At 40.6% G+C, this 19,002-nt stretch overlaps 2 protein-coding genes across 3 annotated transcripts in view; both read left to right on the forward strand.

Moving 5' to 3' along the window:
* The window catches only part of LOC107680444 (protein polybromo-1), a 29,122-nt gene extending 15,362 nt beyond the window's left edge, over positions 1–13,760 (forward strand). Inside the window, exons 18-30 of one of the 2 annotated variants that reach the window (XM_016476327.1) lie at positions 2,491–2,676; positions 3,251–3,408; positions 3,538–3,792; positions 3,862–4,007; positions 5,219–5,376; positions 5,579–5,762; positions 5,945–6,149; positions 7,204–7,405; positions 7,543–7,695; positions 9,304–9,453; positions 12,158–12,207; positions 12,355–12,568; positions 13,169–13,760. In XM_016476327.1, the coding sequence (XP_016331813.1) occupies positions 2,491–2,676; positions 3,251–3,408; positions 3,538–3,792; positions 3,862–4,007; positions 5,219–5,376; positions 5,579–5,762; positions 5,945–6,149; positions 7,204–7,405; positions 7,543–7,695; positions 9,304–9,453; positions 12,158–12,207; positions 12,355–12,568; positions 13,169–13,341 (2,234 nt within the window). In that variant the 3' untranslated portion in view covers positions 13,342–13,760. The remainder of the gene's footprint in view (positions 1–2,490; positions 2,677–3,250; positions 3,409–3,537; positions 3,793–3,861; positions 4,008–5,218; positions 5,377–5,578; positions 5,763–5,944; positions 6,150–7,203; positions 7,406–7,542; positions 7,696–9,303; positions 9,454–12,157; positions 12,208–12,354; positions 12,569–13,168) is intronic. The other variant, XM_016476328.1, reaches the window with a different exon arrangement.
* Positions 13,761–14,466: 706 nt separating this feature from the next.
* LOC107680451 (dolichyl-diphosphooligosaccharide--protein glycosyltransferase subunit 1-like) overlaps positions 14,467–19,002 on the forward strand; it is a 14,793-nt gene continuing 10,257 nt past the window's right edge. Inside the window, exons 1-2 of the mRNA XM_016476339.1 lie at positions 14,467–14,838; positions 15,595–15,659. Coding sequence (XP_016331825.1) covers positions 14,605–14,838; positions 15,595–15,659 — 299 coding nt within the window. The 5' untranslated portion in view covers positions 14,467–14,604. The remainder of the gene's footprint in view (positions 14,839–15,594; positions 15,660–19,002) is intronic.

Consider the following 19,002-nt stretch of genomic DNA (forward strand, 5'->3'; position numbering starts at 1 on the left):
GCGGCGAGTTGCTCGGGCCGGGGAACCAACTTCTTGAGCAAGTTAACGTGGTAGATTTGCTCCGTTCGTCGGCGGCCGGGTTGCCGCACACGGTACGTCACCGGTCCCATTCGTTCCACTACTGTGTAGGGTCCCTGCCAGGTCGCTAGGAATTTACACGCAGCTGTCGGGACCAGTACCACCTCACGATCACCCGGCTGGAACTCCCGGGCCTGGGCGGGCTGGTCGTACAGGCGTTGGTGGGCGCGCTGGGCTGTCACGAGGTGTTCTTTAACCAAGGGCATGACTCGGTCAATCCTTTCTCTCATTTCCCGTACGTGCTCGACGAGGCTACGAAGGGGGGCGGGTTGGTTCTCCCACGCTTCCCTAGCGACGTCTAGAAGGCCCCTGGGCTGTCTCCCAAACAGCAGTTCGAAGGGGGTGAAGCCTGTGGAGGCCTGTGGTACTTCCCGGACTCCAAAGAGCACGTACGGGATCATGAGGTCCCAGTCACGCCCATCTTCGGCCACCACCCGCTTCAGCATCCGTTTGAGCGTCTGGTTAAACCTTTCCACCAAGCCATCTGTCTGCGGGTGGTAGACCGACGTCCTCAGATGTTGGACCTTGAGGCAGCGACAGAGGTCCGCCATGACCCGGGACATGAAGGGGGTACCCTGGTCAGTCAGGATTTCCTTCGGGATCCCGACGCGGCTGGCCAGCAGAAACAGTTCGCGGGCAATGTTCTTGGCGTTGGCCGCTCGAAGTGGAATGGCTTCCGGGTACCGGGTGGCATAGTCCAGGATAACCAGGATGTGCTCATGTCCCCGGGCAGACTTCGGCAGCGGTCCCACCAGATCCATCCCGATCCACTCGAAGGGCACATCGATGACGGGTAGTGGAATGAGCGGGCTGGGGGGAGGATGACGAGGAGACGTCTGCTGGCAGGTGGGGCAGCTACGGCAGAAGCGTTTCACTTCCGCCTCCAATCCTGGCCAGTGGAAATGGTCCCTGATGCGTTGGATGGTATTTTCGGCCCCGAGGTGCCCCGCCATCGGATGGGCATGTGCCAGCTCCATGACTGTCTCTGTCTTGGTTTTAGGCACGACCAAGAGGAATTTTTCCTCCCCCCGCCTGTGGGCGACACAGTACAGCAGACCATTGCGTATTTCGAAATGAGGGAGGGGGTGGGGGCCCGGGAGCCTGTCTACCTCATCAATGCGGCGCACTTGATCCCAGCAGTTCCGCAGGCGGTCGTCCTCGCGTTGCTCCCTTCCGAACGAGCCCCCGGTCGTGACCTGGGAAAACACATCAAGGTAGACAGACGGTAGATTAGCGGGCTGACACTCACCCTCCCTCTCGCTGTCCGTCGCTAGGTAGGCCGGCCTTGGGCTGGGCGGTCCCCGACCTCAGCGGGCGGGGCAGCGCCCGTAGCAGCCGATCGATGAGGACTTTCTCCGCTACCTGGTCAGTGGTAGGGGACCCGGCGAGAAGCCACAGATGAGCCAATCGGGCCAGTTGCGCAGCTTGCGCTCTCACCGTCTGCCGTTCATCATAGGTCCATTGGTAGAATTGTTGCGCGGCCCCCATGGGAGACAGGCCCACCCTGGCTAGAATTTCGGCTTTTAGCTCGTCATATTGTTCATTCTGGGGTGCCCGCAGGGCATAATAGGCCCGCTGCACTTCTCCGGTGAGGAAGGGGGCGATGATGCGAGCCCACTCTTCCTGGACCCACCCCTCCCGGGCCGCGATGACCTCAAATGTGTGGAGGTAAGCCTCGATGTCGTCGTTCTCGGTCAACCGGACGAGGTATTGGTGAGCCTTGACGGGCGCTTCCGGGAGGGGCATGCGCCCCGCCACGCTGGCCTGCAGTTGTTCCACGACCCATTCAGTATACTCCTGTCGGGCAGGCAGTCGTTCGGTAAACTGCTGCTGGCGGGCCGAGAGCTCAGTCAGGCGGCGCTCAATTCACCTGTAATGCCTGCATTCTCCAACATATGTCGCGGGGTGAATGAGAACACAGACTCGGTACTGATAGAAAGTGCCCCGGAGGGTGATTTATTGCCCACACACTGATCACACGTGCTCAGAGGAATCGCTGATCTGGAACCGGGATACTCGCCACACAAGTTTATACAATTCTTCTTCTCCTATAGCAGAGAATGAGTGGAATTGTTCCTCTATATATACTGTATATATATTTTTTTTTTTTTTTTTTTTTTTATTTATTTTGGCCACACTTACTTGCCATTGTCCCATTTACAAGAGTGGCAAACATATTGTAACCACGAACCATAATCATACAGGATAAACTATGTTATACATGATATACCATCTATGTTTCATCTATGTCACAGTTTTGGGAGTGAATTCTTTATTCCATTGACATAGGAAATCGTCTCCTGTGTTTATAGCAGTTGTCGCTCTCTAAACTTTGGAGTGTGCAAGTTGCCAATAATTGTAAATTTTGTAGTTCAAATGGCTGTTGATTAATCTTTTCACACTGATCTCCAGAGGCTGAGAAGAGTGAGGACACAGCAGGTGGTGGATGGCAGGGAGCCCTACAACGCAACTACAGCCAGGACTGCAGCTTCAAAGACAACATGTACCATGTGGGAGAATATGTTTATGTAGAACCCACAGAACCAAACCTGCAGCCGCACATTGTCTGCATAGAGCGCCTCTGGCAAGATGATGCAGGTATTGCATTCATAAAACCTTAAATTGATGCTGTGTCAACATGAGTTAGGCATATACAGTATATTGTTCCTTAACACTGTTGATTGAGAATATAAAGTACCATTCAAAAATTTGGGGTCAGTAAGATTTTGGGGTCAAAATAATTTAAAACTTTTAACACTTTTATTCAGCAAAAATGCAAATTTTGAAGAAAAAAATAATAATACAATTTTGATCAAAAGTGCCCGTTAAGACTTTCACATTGTTACAGAAAAATTCTGTTTTTTTGTTTACTTTCTATTCATCAAAGAATATTAGAGCACATCAGCATATTAGAATGATTTTTGAAGGATCATGTGACAATGAAGACTGGAGTAATGATGCTGAAAATTCAGCTTTGCATCACAGGAATAAATTATATTTCAAAATAATATCAAATAGAAAACAGTTGTTTTAAATTGTAATAATATTTCACAATATTAATGTTTTACTGTATTTGTAATTAAATTAATGCAGCCTTTAAAAACATACCGACCCCAAACTTTTGAACATTAGTGTAGCTGTTAAACTATGTGTATGTATTTTTTTCATGAAGGAGAGAACTGGCTTTATGGCTGCTGGTTCTATAGACCCAACGAAACATTTCATCTTGCCACACGCAAATTTCTTGAGAAAGAAGTTTTCAAAAGTGACTATTACAACAAAATTCCTGTCAGTAAAATACTGGGCAAATGTGTCGTCATGTTTGTGAAGGTAATATCATTCAGCAATGATTCCAAAACAATCTCATTAAACAAAACATATTTTTGCATTACTAAACAAAACATTAAATTAAACTAAAAGCATTATATCTTTCTGTTCTGATAAAAATTCTGATTGCAGGAGTATTTCAAGCTTCAGCCTGACAGCTTCAGACCTGAAGATGTTTTTGTCTGCGAGTCTCGTTATTCTGCGAAAACCAAGTCCTTCAAAAAGATCAAGATGTGGACGATGCCCTTGAGCTCAGTAAAGTTCGTCCTACGTGAAGTGCCGTTGCCTGTGGTTCGTGTGGCCTCCATGTTTGCACCCAAGCAGGACAGTGAGAAGCCTCCTGAGGTGGCAGAGGATGGCAAAGCTGTACCTTCTATTATTGATAAGGTATGACATTTATTGCTATATATTGAATATATATACATATGTTTCCTCACCATCAATCTGTGTCTTCAGGAGAGGGAGGATGTTACCACGGAGGTCAGTAATGGAGAGCCAGGCTGCCAGTACTATGAACAGCTCTGCTACAACGACATGTGGCTGAAAGTGGGAGACTGTGTCTATATCCGCTCTCATGGGCTCGTACGCAACCGCGTGGGCAGGTAGGGGACCAATGACGAGTCGCTGTGTTGTTCGTATTGTGGTGCTTTGAAAAGTACAGAAGGGCACTATACAAGTAGTTAAAGGGTACATTCACCCAAAAATAAAAATTCTGTTATCTACCCACCCTTGTGTCGTTCCAAACCCATAAGAATTTTGTTTATCTTCAAAGCACGAATTAATCTGATCTTCCATTCCAATAAAACTCGGATTAAACTTCTCGATTCATATGTATTACTTTTACAAATTTTTTGGAACTTTTAGAAGCATCAACGTTTTGGTGGAATGGAATTTCAAATACAAGGACAAAACATCTATCAGGTTTCATTAAAAATATCACAAATAACTTCATTTGTGTTTCGAAGCTTAACTAAAGTCTCATGGGTTTGGAATGACATGATGGTAAGTAATTGATGACAGAACTGTCCTTTCAATATGACTTGTAGGGCTGCACAATTCATCGAATTTCTAATCGCGATTACAAATATGGATGCCACAATTACGTAATCGTTCAAAGCGGCAATTAATCATTCAAAGTCCACTTATGTTATTCTGCGTGCTTAAGATGCGTTTTTTTCTTTCTACATGTTATCTTAAAGGGGTCATATGATGCAATTTCATTTTTTCCTTTCTCTTTGGAAAAGCACTAAAAGTTTTTCAGTTAGAGTGTTTTCAGCTTGTTTTCATATAAGAATACGGCATGCAGTTGCATCAAACAGTGGTATAAACATCATTCAATGTAAATTGTGATAATCGTAATTAATAATCGCAATTACAATTTCAAGGGAATAATCGACAATTATGATTTTTGTCATAATCGTGCAGCCCTATCTTCTGAAGTCTTGGACATCACATTTGGTTACAAAATACGCAAGAACCTACAATGTTTTGTGTCACTGATGTTACCAAACTCGATGTGACACAACATAAGTGTTTTTTTTTTTTTGGGTGAACAGACTTTTTAACACTGCATACGGAACCCTCTTGGTTCTTTTATCTCTGTCTGTACACACTGTAGCCATAAGCAGTGGCGTCGCTAGGGATTGCACTCTGCCCCCCTTTTCCCCCTGGTAGCGACGCCCCTGCCAAATCTCATTTACCACTTCCTAACACGTCCATAACATAACATCAAGACCAGAAAACTGTCTCCACCAGAACGCATTTGTGATTTATGACAGTCTCCTTATATATGAATGGGTTTGTGTTGTAACAGGATAGAGAAGATGTGGGTGCGAGATGGAGCCGCTTACTTTTTCGGCCCCATCTTCATCCATCCCGAGGAGACTGAGCATGAACCTACTAAGATGTTCTACAAGAAGGAACTTTTCCTCAGTAACCTGGAAGAAACCTGCCCTATGACCTGTATGGGAGGTAACGTTAAGTTACATTACAACTGCATTGTTGAGTGGTTACAAATACATTGACCGAAGAACATTGACTCCAGACAGAATGCCACTGAGTTATTTACATTGAAAGGACTGTTATTAAATGAAGTGATTTGTTAGTTTTCCTGATTAAATCTTATCACCATGTCTTCTCCCACATCTGGACTGTTTTTGTTTTTTTTCCTCAGGGAAGTGTACAGTGTCTTCTTTCAAAGATTTTTTGTCATGCCGGCCAACTGAAATGCCGGAGGAGGATGTGTTGCTGTGTGAGAGCCGCTACATAGAGAGTGAGAAGCAAATGAAGAAGTTTAAAGGGCTGAAACGTTTCTCTCTGTCTGCCAAAGTAGTTGAAGATGAAATCTATTACTTTCGGTCAGTTGCTTCATTCTTGTTGACTACTGAAGTAATACAAATAAAAAAATAATAATAATAATTGATGTACGTAAGAAACAGACTTTAGTGTATAGCGATGAAAGCTGATGATCTCAACATGGATTGCTCGTTTCTGTCCCAAAATTGGACATTGGACTCATGCTTTTGGTTATCTCTGTCAGAAAGCTCATAGTGCCTCAGAAGGAGCCGTCTCCACTGCTGGATAAGAAGATCAAGGAGTTGGAGGCCAAGTTTGCAGACATGACGGATGAAGAGCTGGAGGATTTGGGGGATGATGATGGGGACGGCTCTGATGCTCACTGCATGCCGCAGCTTCAGACTCAGCTGACCAGTGACATGGACATGCTACATTATGCTCCCCCGCAGGTCTGCAGTATGCTGTTGTTGAAAGAAAATCATTGTTTGACCTTGTTGATTTAGACTTGGAAAATCACTGATCTCAGAAGGGTCTGATCTTGTAGAAGCTGTCATTGTAACTGGCTGTATTATCTGATAATCATTAGTCTTGAAGAGCAAGACTTCTCACTGCATAATGTCTGGTCCATTTTGGCGCTTATTCTTGTCAAAAACTGCCAACTTGAGACACGTAAACTGTCCAGCCACAGTTTGTCTTTTTTTTTTTTAAGTGACATTGAGGTGCTACAGTAAAACATGAAAAAACTAAGATTTAAAAAGAGTAATGTTTTGTGAATAGTGTCGATTTACCATTGTTTAATTGAGTTTTCTCATGCGGAAATACACTATTGATAAGGGACTTTTTTGCCACAAAATTTTGCCGAAATTTTACTAATGTGACTGCACCTTTATATCATTCTAAACCTGAATGACTTTCTTTCTTCTGCAGAACACAAAATAAGTTTTATTGAAGAATATTGGTAACCAAACATTTTTGGTGACCACTGACTTCCATTTTATAGACAAAAAAGATGCCTTTTGCATTCCTCAAAGTCGTACAGGTTTGAGGATGAGTAAATGATGACAAAATCCTCATTTGTGGGTGAACTATCCCTTTAAGTCTTTATTTTTGAAATGTTACTACTTTATTCTCAAAATCTCAGGGCTTTTTTATTGTCATTTTAATGTGGCACTAAAACAGCTTTGTTAATCTGAAATCAATTATTGCGCAATAACAGCCCGGCTTGCCAAAAAGTAGTAGCTCAAATCTACTGACTAGTTCTTCCGTGAAAACAGTCATCATAGCAACTTGCTATGTTGTAAAGCTGCCTTCCCTAATCCTGTCAATCATATTAAAACTTGGGCTTTCGAAAAGTTCTTGCCAATTTTGTGCAATCCTATGACCCCACAGAGGATAAGTGGTTTGGAGGATGGATGGATGGATGAATCAAAAGTACCATGAGCAGCCTTTATGCATGCTGTCTAAGGCCAAGACTAAATGAACAGTATCTGATTTTCTCCACAGTCCACACCAAAGTCTATTAAGGGTCTGTCAAAGAAGGAGGGGGCAAAGAGGAAGATCAACATGAGTGGGTACATCCTCTTCAGCAGTGAAATGAGAGCAGTCATCAAGGCCCAGCACCCTGACTTCTCCTTTGGAGAACTGAGTCGACTGGTGGGCACAGAGTGGAGGAACCTTGAGGCCACTAAGAAAGCTGAGTACGAAGGTGAAGTGTTGAATTTTGCTGTTCATCACAAATGAAATTTGCCTGGAAATCATCTGTGGCCACTGATGCATGGGATACAGTGTCTCCAGGTTCTCCATGAAACATTAAATTGTTTTTATCTTTTGCCATTCTTTCAGAGCGGGCAGCAAAGGTAGCGGAGCAGCAGGAGCGAGAAAGAGCAGTGCATCAGAACTCCCCAAGAGCAGGTACCCCAGTAGGGGCGCTCATGGGGGTAGTACCTCCCCCGACCCCCATGGGGATGTTTAGCCACAGCATGACACCTATGGCAGGTAACCCCTCTCAGATGTGGTGGACACACCTTTCTGGTGCCACACAGAGCTGCAATTAGAAGCCTAACTGCTAACACACTCATCTCCAGTGCACTTTCCATCTTCAACCAGTCCATTCCTTCTTCAAAGCTGCCATGTTTTATTGTCTTTAGTCCCAAAACTAACTTCTGTTATCTGAATGTGATTTTGAATGCATGGCCTTGTCATCCATCAAAGAATTACTGCATGAACTGTAACAAAAATGAAACGTTACTACCCCTTTTTCACTGCAATGCTGCTCAGCCTTGGATTCTGTGAACTTTTCTCAGAATTGATCTGTGTTTCCACTGACTTAAGAGCTGAACAGTGATGGAAGTAATTGTTTATCAAAAAAATTAATTTGGCAGCTTTAAGCTAGAATAGTGTGTAACAAATATGAGAAATATATTATAAAACATAATATTTGTTTTAAAAAAAGATGCACAATATATTCACAATATATCATATATTTTTTTAATTTATCAATGTAAGTTGATATTGGATGTTTAATCATGCATTCAAATGTTTTCTGTTTTTACATTTATATTACCCTTGCTGTCATCTAACTCTTACTCAAAATTAATTGTTAATAATTTATTAATAATTGCTACTAATTTAATTTAAGCACTGCTAAATGTAATCTTTTACAAATCTCAAAACGAGTATCCATTTGTCATACTGTATATTTGGCTAAAATTTAAATACTGCTTCATGCCTAAAATTATTTCTGGAGTACAGTTTTGTTACTGTTAACTATTAAAAAAGTGTTTTGTTCATTGAAATAAAGCTGAAATAAATATAAAAAATGTATAGATGAAAAATGTATATGAAAATGATGCCTTGACAACTAATTGAAAACTCCTCCGTGCTTCAATTGAAGCACTAAAATTACTAAAACTGAAATAAAGCTAAATAGAAATAGTTTTAATACTAAAATAACACTGGACAAACCTGGAGAAGAACAAAGTAGTAGAACAAAGAACAAAGTGTACTTAACTTGGTGAGGTTCCTGCTTCCATTGCAGAGATGATAGACGATTTTTTTCAGGCCCAGAACCACTTTTCTTCACTGGAAATGCGTTGATAAGGGCCAGAGTAACCACAGCTCTGGTGCCCTGTTAGTGGAAAAGGGTCTGTGTACCTGTTTTTCTATTCTGGTGGGGACTTAAACCTGAATACACACAGACTCATGGGGACTCATGTCACAGTGGGGAACTAAATTGTGGTCCCCACGGGTACAAAAGCTTATAAATCACACAGAATTAAGTTTTTTGAAAATCTAAAAATGCACAAAGTTTCCTGTGAGGGGTAGGTTTAGGTGTGGGGTTGGTGTAGGGCAATAGAATATACGGTCTGTACAGTAGAAAAACCATTACGCCTATGGACAGTCCCCACAAGGATAGCAAACCAGACTGTGTGTGTGTGTTTGTGTTTGTGTGCTGGGTTTCATATTTCATTATGAATGATAAATCAGCTGTCATGCTCTAAATGTAGTTTTCTTTTTACATGTAGTGCACGGATTCATTCTCGTAACTGCATGATATACTGATGCATGCATATGTTGTGTCGCCACCTTCCTCTTCCTCCAAAGGCATGATGGGTAGTTACAGGCCACCCATGCAGCCCTTTCAGGGGTCTGTCAATGGCATGATTAACTTGGCCGGCATGCCTCCGCATCCCATGAGGCTGCCTACCCTACCCCTCTACTCCCTGTGGGGTATGCCTAGCATGCCATATCCGGGTAAGGACCACTTCACAGCCACACGTCCCCACTTGCAGTTGCTTCCTGTCTGCCTCTCCAGTTCTAACAAGAGGGGCTACCTGTTCCATAGGCTCAGGGGCTCAAATGTCTGCCCTGGCCTTGACTAAACCAACTGAAGAGACTCCCGAGGTTCTGTAGAGGAATAGTTCATGCAAAAATGACAATTCTGTCATCATTTACTCACCCTTATGTCTTTCCAAAATCGGTATGGCTTTCTTTCATTCATAGAACACAAAATTTGATGTTTTGGTAACACTTTACAATACATTTTTATTTAACATTCGTTTATTAAAGGGATAGTTCACCCAAATAAAAAATGAAATTCTGTCATCATTTGCAGCCCTTTCAGGGGCCTGTCGATGGCATGATTAACATGGCCGGCATGCCTCCACATCCCATGGGGGTGCCTACCTTACCCCTCTACTCCCTGTGGGGTATGCGTAGCATGCCATATTTGGGTAAGGACCACTTCACAACCACACGTCCCCACTTGCAGTTGCTTCCTGTCTGCCTCTCCAGTTCTAACAAGAGGGGCTACCTGTTCCATAGGCTCAGGGGCTCAAATGTCTGCCCTGGCCTTGCCTAAACCAACTGAAGAGACTCCCGAGGTTCTGTAGAGGAATAGTTCATGCAAAAATGACAATTCTGTCATCATTTACTCACCCTTATGTCTTTCCAAAATCGGTATGGCTTTCTTTCATTCATAGAACACAAAATTAGATGTTTTGATAACACTTTACAGTAAGGTTTTGTTAGTTAATAATTATTAAAGGCATAGTTCACTCCAAAATGAAAATTCTGTCATTATTTACTCACCCTCAGGTTGTTTCAAAACTGTACACACTAAACACAGAAGAAGATATTTTGAAGAATATATGTAACCAAACAGTTGGCAGTAGCCATTGACTTCCTTAGTATGGAAAAAAGGGGAAAGTCAATGGGGTCCATCAGCTGTTTGGTTACCAACATTCTTCAAAATATCTTCTTTTGTGTTCAACAGAAGAAAAAAATTCATACAGGCTTGGAACAACTTGAGGGTGAGTTAATGCTGACAAAATTGTCATTTTGGGTGAACTACCCCTCTAACTACATTAATTAGCATGAACTTACATTAATTACATTACATTAATTAACATGAACAATGCTTTTACAGCATTTATTAATATTAGTTCTTGTTAATTTCAGCATTTTCTAATACATTTTTAAGATCAACAGTGGTAACATTAGTTAGTTGCACTAGTTAATGCACTGTGAACTAACATGAACATGAGGAATTTTTTTATATTAGAATCTTAATCTTTTTTTATTAACTAACTTTAACAAAGGTTTATAAATGCTGTAAAAATATATTGCTCATTGTTATTTTATGTTAGGTAATGTATTGACTTATGTTATCAAATGAGACCATCTTGTAAAGTGTTACCACATTATTAAATGTTACCTTTATTTTAAAGAATTTTCAAGCTCTTTTCCATATAACAATAGCAATAGTGACTAGGGACAGCTAAGCTTCAAAAAGATACAAAACACACTTTCACTGCATCTGAATATGCCTACTTCCCTACTATGTAGATCTTAGTCACGTTAGACACCATATTGAATTTTACTTGGCTGACAACGAGGCTGGGAGGGACAGACTTACAGTTTTTACGATGGCACGCACTGTATAAAGGTCCTAGATCATGTCATTGTCACAACATACAACATTCAAAACTGTTTTATGGAGTTTCTGTCTACTAATTTTTTTTTCTTCAGCTGAACAGTTGCCATGTTGTTAAACAACAGCACAATAAATTAAACACACTGAAGTTTTATCCCTTACAGCATCTTTTCATTCCAGTGAAATACCTGTATAACGGTACCTTGACTAAGGTCTATAATAAGCGAAAAGCAGTATGTGAAAAGATTAGTACTCCTGAATTCATAGTATTCATAAATCAGTAGGTGAAAACTTTACTGCTTATTATCCCATGGGGCTACTGGAAGGGAATCGTGTATGTATCATGTATGGCAGAAATAGGATGCAATTGATTATAGGGCACATGACAGTGACAACTTGGCGAATATATTACGTCCAGATTGCATTCATACCACACACACACATGCTACATATAGAACATATTTTTTGAACGGTCAGTTTTTAACCAAATGTAGTATCTACTCAGACTGTATGTGATTTTGGATGCAAAAATGAGTGCATTTGACTTGTGTGATGCATTTCAAGTCTTCTATAGCCATATGGTAGTTTGTGTGAGGAACATTATTCAATGAAAGTCAGTGTTTAGTTGATTGGTGCCATCAATAACAAACCTGACACAAAACAAATCATTTAGTGAACAACAACTTCAGTTTCAATCTTTTAAAAACACAGTTATCATATAACTTCAGAAAGCTCACAATATTACAAATAAGTCACATGGACTACTTTTATAGTAGATTTTTGGAGCTTGACAAGCCCTCGTCACTATAGGATTTTGTTGTATGGAAAAGAGCAGCATGAACATTTCTCTCAAGTTCTCCTTTTGCTTGATTTAGGATAAAGACTTCAGATGTCTACATTTCTGTGGATTACACATAAGCATACTATCTATATACATAGATAAACGTGAACATAAAGAGCTCAGGGTATCAGTTTACTTTGAAAGTCTCTTATTCACAGTGCATGCTGATACCTCTTTCACAGGTGTGAATGGAATGGCCCCAGGTTCTACTGGAAGCACTTACGGGACTCAGGTAATGCTCATTTTGAAGGGTTTCACATTTATAACATTTACATTAACATTTAGCTGCTGGGTCACAAAAGTAAAAGGGAGACCAACTATTTTTCATTTCTGTGCTTTGTAATACTCCAAGGTCCTCTAAATCTTTGTGTTTTTCTAGATGGGTGTGATGAACTCAGGCCAGCAGGCCCCGCCACCCTACCCAGGACAGGGGCAGGTTGGGCAGCCTGCTCTGCATCAACCCTCCACCCCCATATTTGTGGCTCCTCCACCCAAACCCCAGCGACTGCTCCATTCAGAGGCTTACCTGAGATATATAGAAGGACTCAGTGCTGAGTCCACTACTGTCAGCAAATGGGACCAAACACTCTCTGGTGAGTAAGATGGCAGATTTATGTTATGTTAGTGGTCGACTGGCATGGATTTTTTCCATAACTAATACAGTTCCTTAGAGAGCAAGGCAGTCAGGTGACTCTTACAAAGTCAGAAAATAATAATAATAATAATTATATATATATATTATACATTTACAACTAACGAGCAACAGTATGTAAGTGATGTGTGGTCTAAAGAGTGACTAGGATGATAGAATAGAAAAAGAATAGAGAACGCTAGAGTTAGAGGGTCAATGCTAGTGGGGTTTACATTTTTTAATAAATAATTATTATTATTATATATTATCACTGTGATAATTTTACTGCTGTAAATATTCTTCTAAGATTCTTTGATTAATAAATAGTTTGAAGAACAGCATTTATTTGAAATAGATTTTTTGTAACATCAATAAATGTTTTACTGTTTTTTTTTAAATGGTGGTTTATGTTACACAGTATTTACTCAGAATTTAAACATTTTAGAAAACTATTACTAGTATTAGAAAAAGGTGTATTATCTACTAACGAGTCTGTCCTTAGATTGTGGAACTGATGTTAGGGTAACACCAGCAAATGGCCAAATGTTGTGCTTGTGTTCAGCTCGCAGGAAAAATGTCCGGCTCACAAAAGAGCAGGAGAGCCGTCTGCCCTCTCACTGGCTGAAGAGTAAGGGAGCTCACAAGACCATGGCTGATGCTCTGTGGCGACTTCGGGACCTAATGCTACGAGACACACTAAACATTCAACAGACCTATAACATCCAAAACCTCTGAAGCATTCCTCCTCATTCTCCCCCGACAAGACGAGCTGTTCTTAGTGTTTTAATGTGATTGAATAACGTCCTGTTTAGGGTTTTGTAATGCTAAATATTGTCTGTTGGCTTTATTAGTGTTGATGTTTCTTAATAGCACTTTCGATTGGCTGATTTTTCTATGTTGGCTATTACATGTTCTTAGACCAATTTAAACATTTTCATAAAATGTTGAACTTTAAAGTGTTGACCTTAATGTTTGTGCATTGTAATCTGTGACGGGTAAGTTAGGATTGTTATGAGAGAATGGCCTTTTTTGGGTCTTGGTTCATGGTATATGACATTGAGTTAATACACCTATTTTTCATATCATCCCTGTTGTATTAGCTAAAATCATTTTGGAATGGACATCATCTGTCTATTGTTTCAATAAACTAACAGTGACAGAACATAATTGTTTTTGTATTTCTAGAAAAGGTATGTGTTATTTTACATTTATATAGCGCTTTTATTGCTTATTGTTGTACACCCAAAGCCTTTACGATCATGTGGGTGGGTCTCTCCTCAACCACCACATTAATATATAATGATATTATATATTATATTATTCTGAAATATTATTACAGTTTAAAATGTTTCTATTTTAAACTGAAATAGTTTGTAATAATTTGATACTTGATGGTAAAGCTATATTTTCAGCATCATTCATTCTTCAGTGTCACATGATTCTTCATAAATCATTCTAATATGATTTGCTGCTCAAGAAATATTTCTTATTATCAATGTTGAAAGCAGTTGTGCTGCTTTAATTGTTTATGGAAACTTGCTTTTGGATGACTAGAAAGTTCACAAGAACAACATATATTTGAAATGGAAATATTTTGTAACATGATTAATGTGTTTGCTGTCACTTTTGATCAGTTTATGACCTTGCTGGATGTATTTATACATTTTATCCCCATTTACTCCACAAACTTTTAAGTGTATCATAGCAGGAAAAGTATCTATGTACTTGCTCCTTTGAAAGGGTCGTTCAATCCATAGATGTGTACAGGTAGAATCCTCATTCGTAAAGCGGCCCATAGAAACAGTCGCTAATGAGGAATCTACTTGTACATGTCTATGGCTCAGTCGCTGGCCGCCATGTTGGTGACGTCACACCGGAGGGACTGAAAGAAGCGTCGTCCTTCAGGAGCAGTTTCTGCAGCGCGAGGCCTCACTGCACGAGCAAACACGTTCGTTAGACAGGACTAATTACACCCATTAACCTCTAAAACACAAGACCATGTGGCGCGGCGGAGCGGTGCGTTTCGTGCTGGCGTCGTGTGTTTTCTGCGCGTCGGTGTGTGCGGACGGGCTGGTGAATGAGGACGTGAAGCGCACGCTGGATCTGAGCTCGCACCTCGCGAAGCTCACGGCGGAGATTCAGCTCGCGAATCACGGAGCCGCGCGCGTCAGCAGCTTGACGCTCGCACTGGAGGCCGAGCTCGCGCCACACCTTGCCTTCATCGGTGCATCTGTGAGTAAATTAAATATTAAATCCATGTCCGACTTTGACCTGTAGATAAAGCTAGCTAGCTATCACTTAAGACTGACTCTATTTTACATTGTGCTGTAACGTTTCCCGTGCACAATTTACTAATTCGGATTAGTTTGTGCTTATTTAATTATGATACATTATTTCTGACCTGTATTTTTTTAGCATAGACACAATAGATAGTGCAACCTGTAGCCTGAGCTAGCTACATAATTCTGCTCAATTTGCACAGATTTTTGACACTTATTATCTTAACTATGCTGACACTTAGTCAGCATAGTTAAGATGTAATGCTGGTTCAAATCAATACTTTAAATGCATTATGATATGATGCACTTAGCGTTATTGAGGTGTTTTATGTAGTAGTCCGCATTAGCAGCGCACTTCCGCTTTGCTCAGTCAGTGCCAGCGTGACACGTACGCTCTGGATGCACTTCCGTGCTCTATCTCTACTCTACTGCAGTATTATACGAAAGCACGCATCCAGGGTCATTTGGCTTTCTTGCTTTTAATAAAAACGTTGGTTTCTCGTGCTTACAAGTGTACATAATCAGCTTTTTGACAGGCACTGAATCAAGCGCTCAGTTGCAGGCAGCTGACTTTGACCTGTAGACAAAGGGCTTGTATTTAAGCCTAAACATAATTTAGGGTTATGGATGGATTTGCCCTGTTTTTCTTACTTTAGAATGCATATTAAGAAATTGTTCTGATTTTAAGGCAAGTTTTTATCTTCACCAGGTAAAGGGGGAGGAAGAGGAGGATGAAAGCCTGGAGCTGAAAGAGACAACTCTCCATGGCCAAAGGTAAACACTGGGAGGAAACTATTAGTATTAGACTGTTCGGTGTGACAAAAAAATAATAATTATTTGAATTATGGCTGCACGATAATGGTTAAACTGATAATCACATTTATTTTGTTCAAAAATGATAAATCGCGGTTAGGAGTCACGATTGTTCATTTCACAGTTGCTGTCATTTCATCAGAATTAACTAGGGCTGCACGATTAATCGCATGCGATATTTAACGAGCATCTTGTCAGAAAGGCGGTTCTGTAATCTGCGGTAAATCTCCATAACGTGCGTGCTTTCACATTGAGCAGCATTAACTACACAGAGCCGTTGTTCACTAACGAGCTGCGCAAAACCACGTTCATATTCATGCGATTTTTTTTTGCGCAGCTCGTCAGTGAACAACGGCTCTGTTTAGTTAATGCTGCTCAATGTGAAAGCCCACAGGTGATGGAGATTTACCGCTGATTACAGAACCGGCTTTACTGATAAGATGCGCATTAAGTATCGTATGCGATTTATCGTGCAGCCCTAGAATTAACATAAGCACGGTTTAAGAGAACTTCATTATTATATTTTTCATATATTAACACACTCTACTAGTGGGCAATCAATAAATCAAATTTTTTTTTTATTATTATCAGCAGCATTTTTCTGTTCTGCTGGTAGGTGTTAATGAGTGCGGCATTTATTTAGATTTTCAGCATTCGCTTCATTGGCATTATATCCTGTATAAAAACATCATGTACTGTATGCATGACGGTCTGTGTGTGCAAAAGATCCACGCTGTGTGAACTGGATGTGGACAGGAGGGTTCAGCTGTCACTGGACACACATGAAACTATGCTGCACTACATCCAGTTTCCAGTTATTGTGTTCACTGTTATCTATATGTACAATTAGCATTGTCTGGTATTTATTAGAGCCCGACCGATATATCGTTTTGCCGATATTATCGGCCGTTATGAGCTTGTCGCCGATATATCGGTATCGGCGAATATGTCGCCGATATGAACATTTTTTTTTACGGAACATATAACGCAGATAAAATGCTTGAAATGGTTTAATTACTTCGTTTGTCCAGCAGAGCGCGCTCCATTGTTTGCTACTGGAGACCTGGATGAAACGCTTTAAAGCTTAGTCTATGGAAAACCATTGAAACTTTGAACGGCCATATCTCCGTAACGGCGCGGCGAATCTGCACCAAATTCAGGGGATCCCTTCAGCTCAAGGAGCCCTCTCGAACGCGAATCGAGTGTACGTCTCGAGGCCCGCTTTCGAATGAGACCACCCCCGTGTCGATAGTCCCCGGGAAGTTACGGGTGGTTAAATTCACGGTCCGGTGCCGACCGATCAAGTGATCCCGGGGGGCTACCGACGCGGAGGGTGGCGTTCGAGAGGGCTCCTCGAGCTGAAGGGATCCTCCGAATTTGGTGGAGATCCGCCGGCGCGTTCGCGAGATAGTGACACCAGTCAACACTTTCACTTCAGTAAGGAGGTCTCTTGTTCAGGCAGCAGCATTCGAGCGTTGTCTTATTCGACCGTAAGTGCCCTGCGAAGTGGACTTCACATGAAATTCTGCCATGATTCCAGTTCCAAGGGAACGTACACATTACATTCAAAGGGCGTTAAAGTGCGCGAGACGTGAATTTATATTGTATTTATTTACAGAGATATATTATGTCACACTTCACACTTGTCTGGTAAGTTTCGTCTGTGTGTGAAGACAGTAGCGCAAATCCGTGAATGAAAGTTCCGAAGTAAAATAAACTTCAAAGGAATAAAGTTGAATGGAATTGAATTGAATTAAAGTTGAATAAACTTCAACTTTACTGTTCAGTGCACTGATGTCAGACTCATTTTGGATAATAAAGTTTGTTAAATTGTTAAATGCCCTGCCTCCATTACATATCTTTGTCACGTCATTATAAGTGTTTGATCACCACATTTGAGTGATCATTGCAAAAAATATTTATGTATATATATTCTGTTTATGTATATACTGTATTCTATATATAGTACCAGTCAAATGTTTGGACACGAATGGGAAAGTGTCCAAACTTTTGACTGGTACTGTACTATAATATACACAAAGAATATCGGCCGATATATCGATATCGGCCTTTTTTTACTCCATAATATCGGTATCGGGCCCGAAAAACCCATATCGATCAGCCTCTAGCATTTATTTGAAGAAAATGTGATTTCCAGTGCTGCGTGACTTACTGAGTGTACTGTTGGATATAGTGTTTGCTTATTCTTTTCTTTTTTTCTTCTGAAAATGCCTTGAGGTTTACAGACTCAACAATTAGCTAAAGTATACACCTGGTTGTTTTGCAGAATTTTTTTTTTTCAAGGTTTTTTTTTGTTTTAATTTTTAAATTAATTATTTTACGTTTTAGTATTTCAGTAAATATTATGTAAAATAAATTTACATTTTTGTGCAGCAATTTTTTATGCTTTTGATATTTACCATGTTTAAAATAGTTTGATATCATTATATATTGGTGATCATCAGTCGACCACTACTCTATACATTATTAAAACAGGTCAAACTAGGAAAAAAGAAGCTTCTCTCAAATGCTAAAGCAGTGAAATTCCTAATATTTATTCCAATAATTCCAATAATTTCAGTGAAAATCCAACAACCACAATCGCAGACAATACATTTGAGATGTGTGTTTGGATTTCTTACACTTTGCTCACTGATTTAGTTACAGCAAATAGCACAAGTGGCTTCTAGAATCAACACAAACTGCTGTACTACGCTTTCATTTGAGCAGAATATTGCAATGGAGATCGCTAAACTTTGAAATGTTTTCAACATACGTGTTTTTCAATGTTGATGTTTTTCCCCACCAGTGCAGAGAGAGCAAGTGCACATGGTTGCCAGAAGATTAAGTAAATTGCTGTGCATAAAATGTGTCCATTTAACCCTTGTGTTGTGTTCAGAACCTTATCACACTTACAAGTTTACAGAGCAAAAAGGACCCGGGCTCATAAAATTGCTTATAAATCACTCATTATGCTATATTATCACCAAAGATTGGATTCAATCTTTTTGTCAACTTATTTTCTTTCATTTAGGACTGGTTTTGTATTTCTATTTGCTTCTGATTAATCGTAGGCCTCATTTATCTGAGACTAGGCACCTCATTTTTTGAGTGAAAAAAGCATTATTTATGAATAATTTTCGCAATATTAAATAAAAACTGAAGAAAATTTGCACTGTTTATCACACTAGTGTACTTTAATGTTTAATCAGGGAGTTTGTTTTGAAAGGCTTTTATTTTGTACAAAATGGCACAAAGTCACACTTGTGGTGTTCCCGGTCAAAAATGACCCGGCCTCAAAAAA

This window comes from Sinocyclocheilus anshuiensis, unplaced genomic scaffold, assembly GCF_001515605.1.
Source record: "Sinocyclocheilus anshuiensis isolate Anshui unplaced genomic scaffold, SAMN03320099.WGS_v1.1 scaffold792, whole genome shotgun sequence".
In the NCBI taxonomy this organism is placed as follows: domain Eukaryota; kingdom Metazoa; phylum Chordata; class Actinopteri; order Cypriniformes; family Cyprinidae; genus Sinocyclocheilus; species Sinocyclocheilus anshuiensis.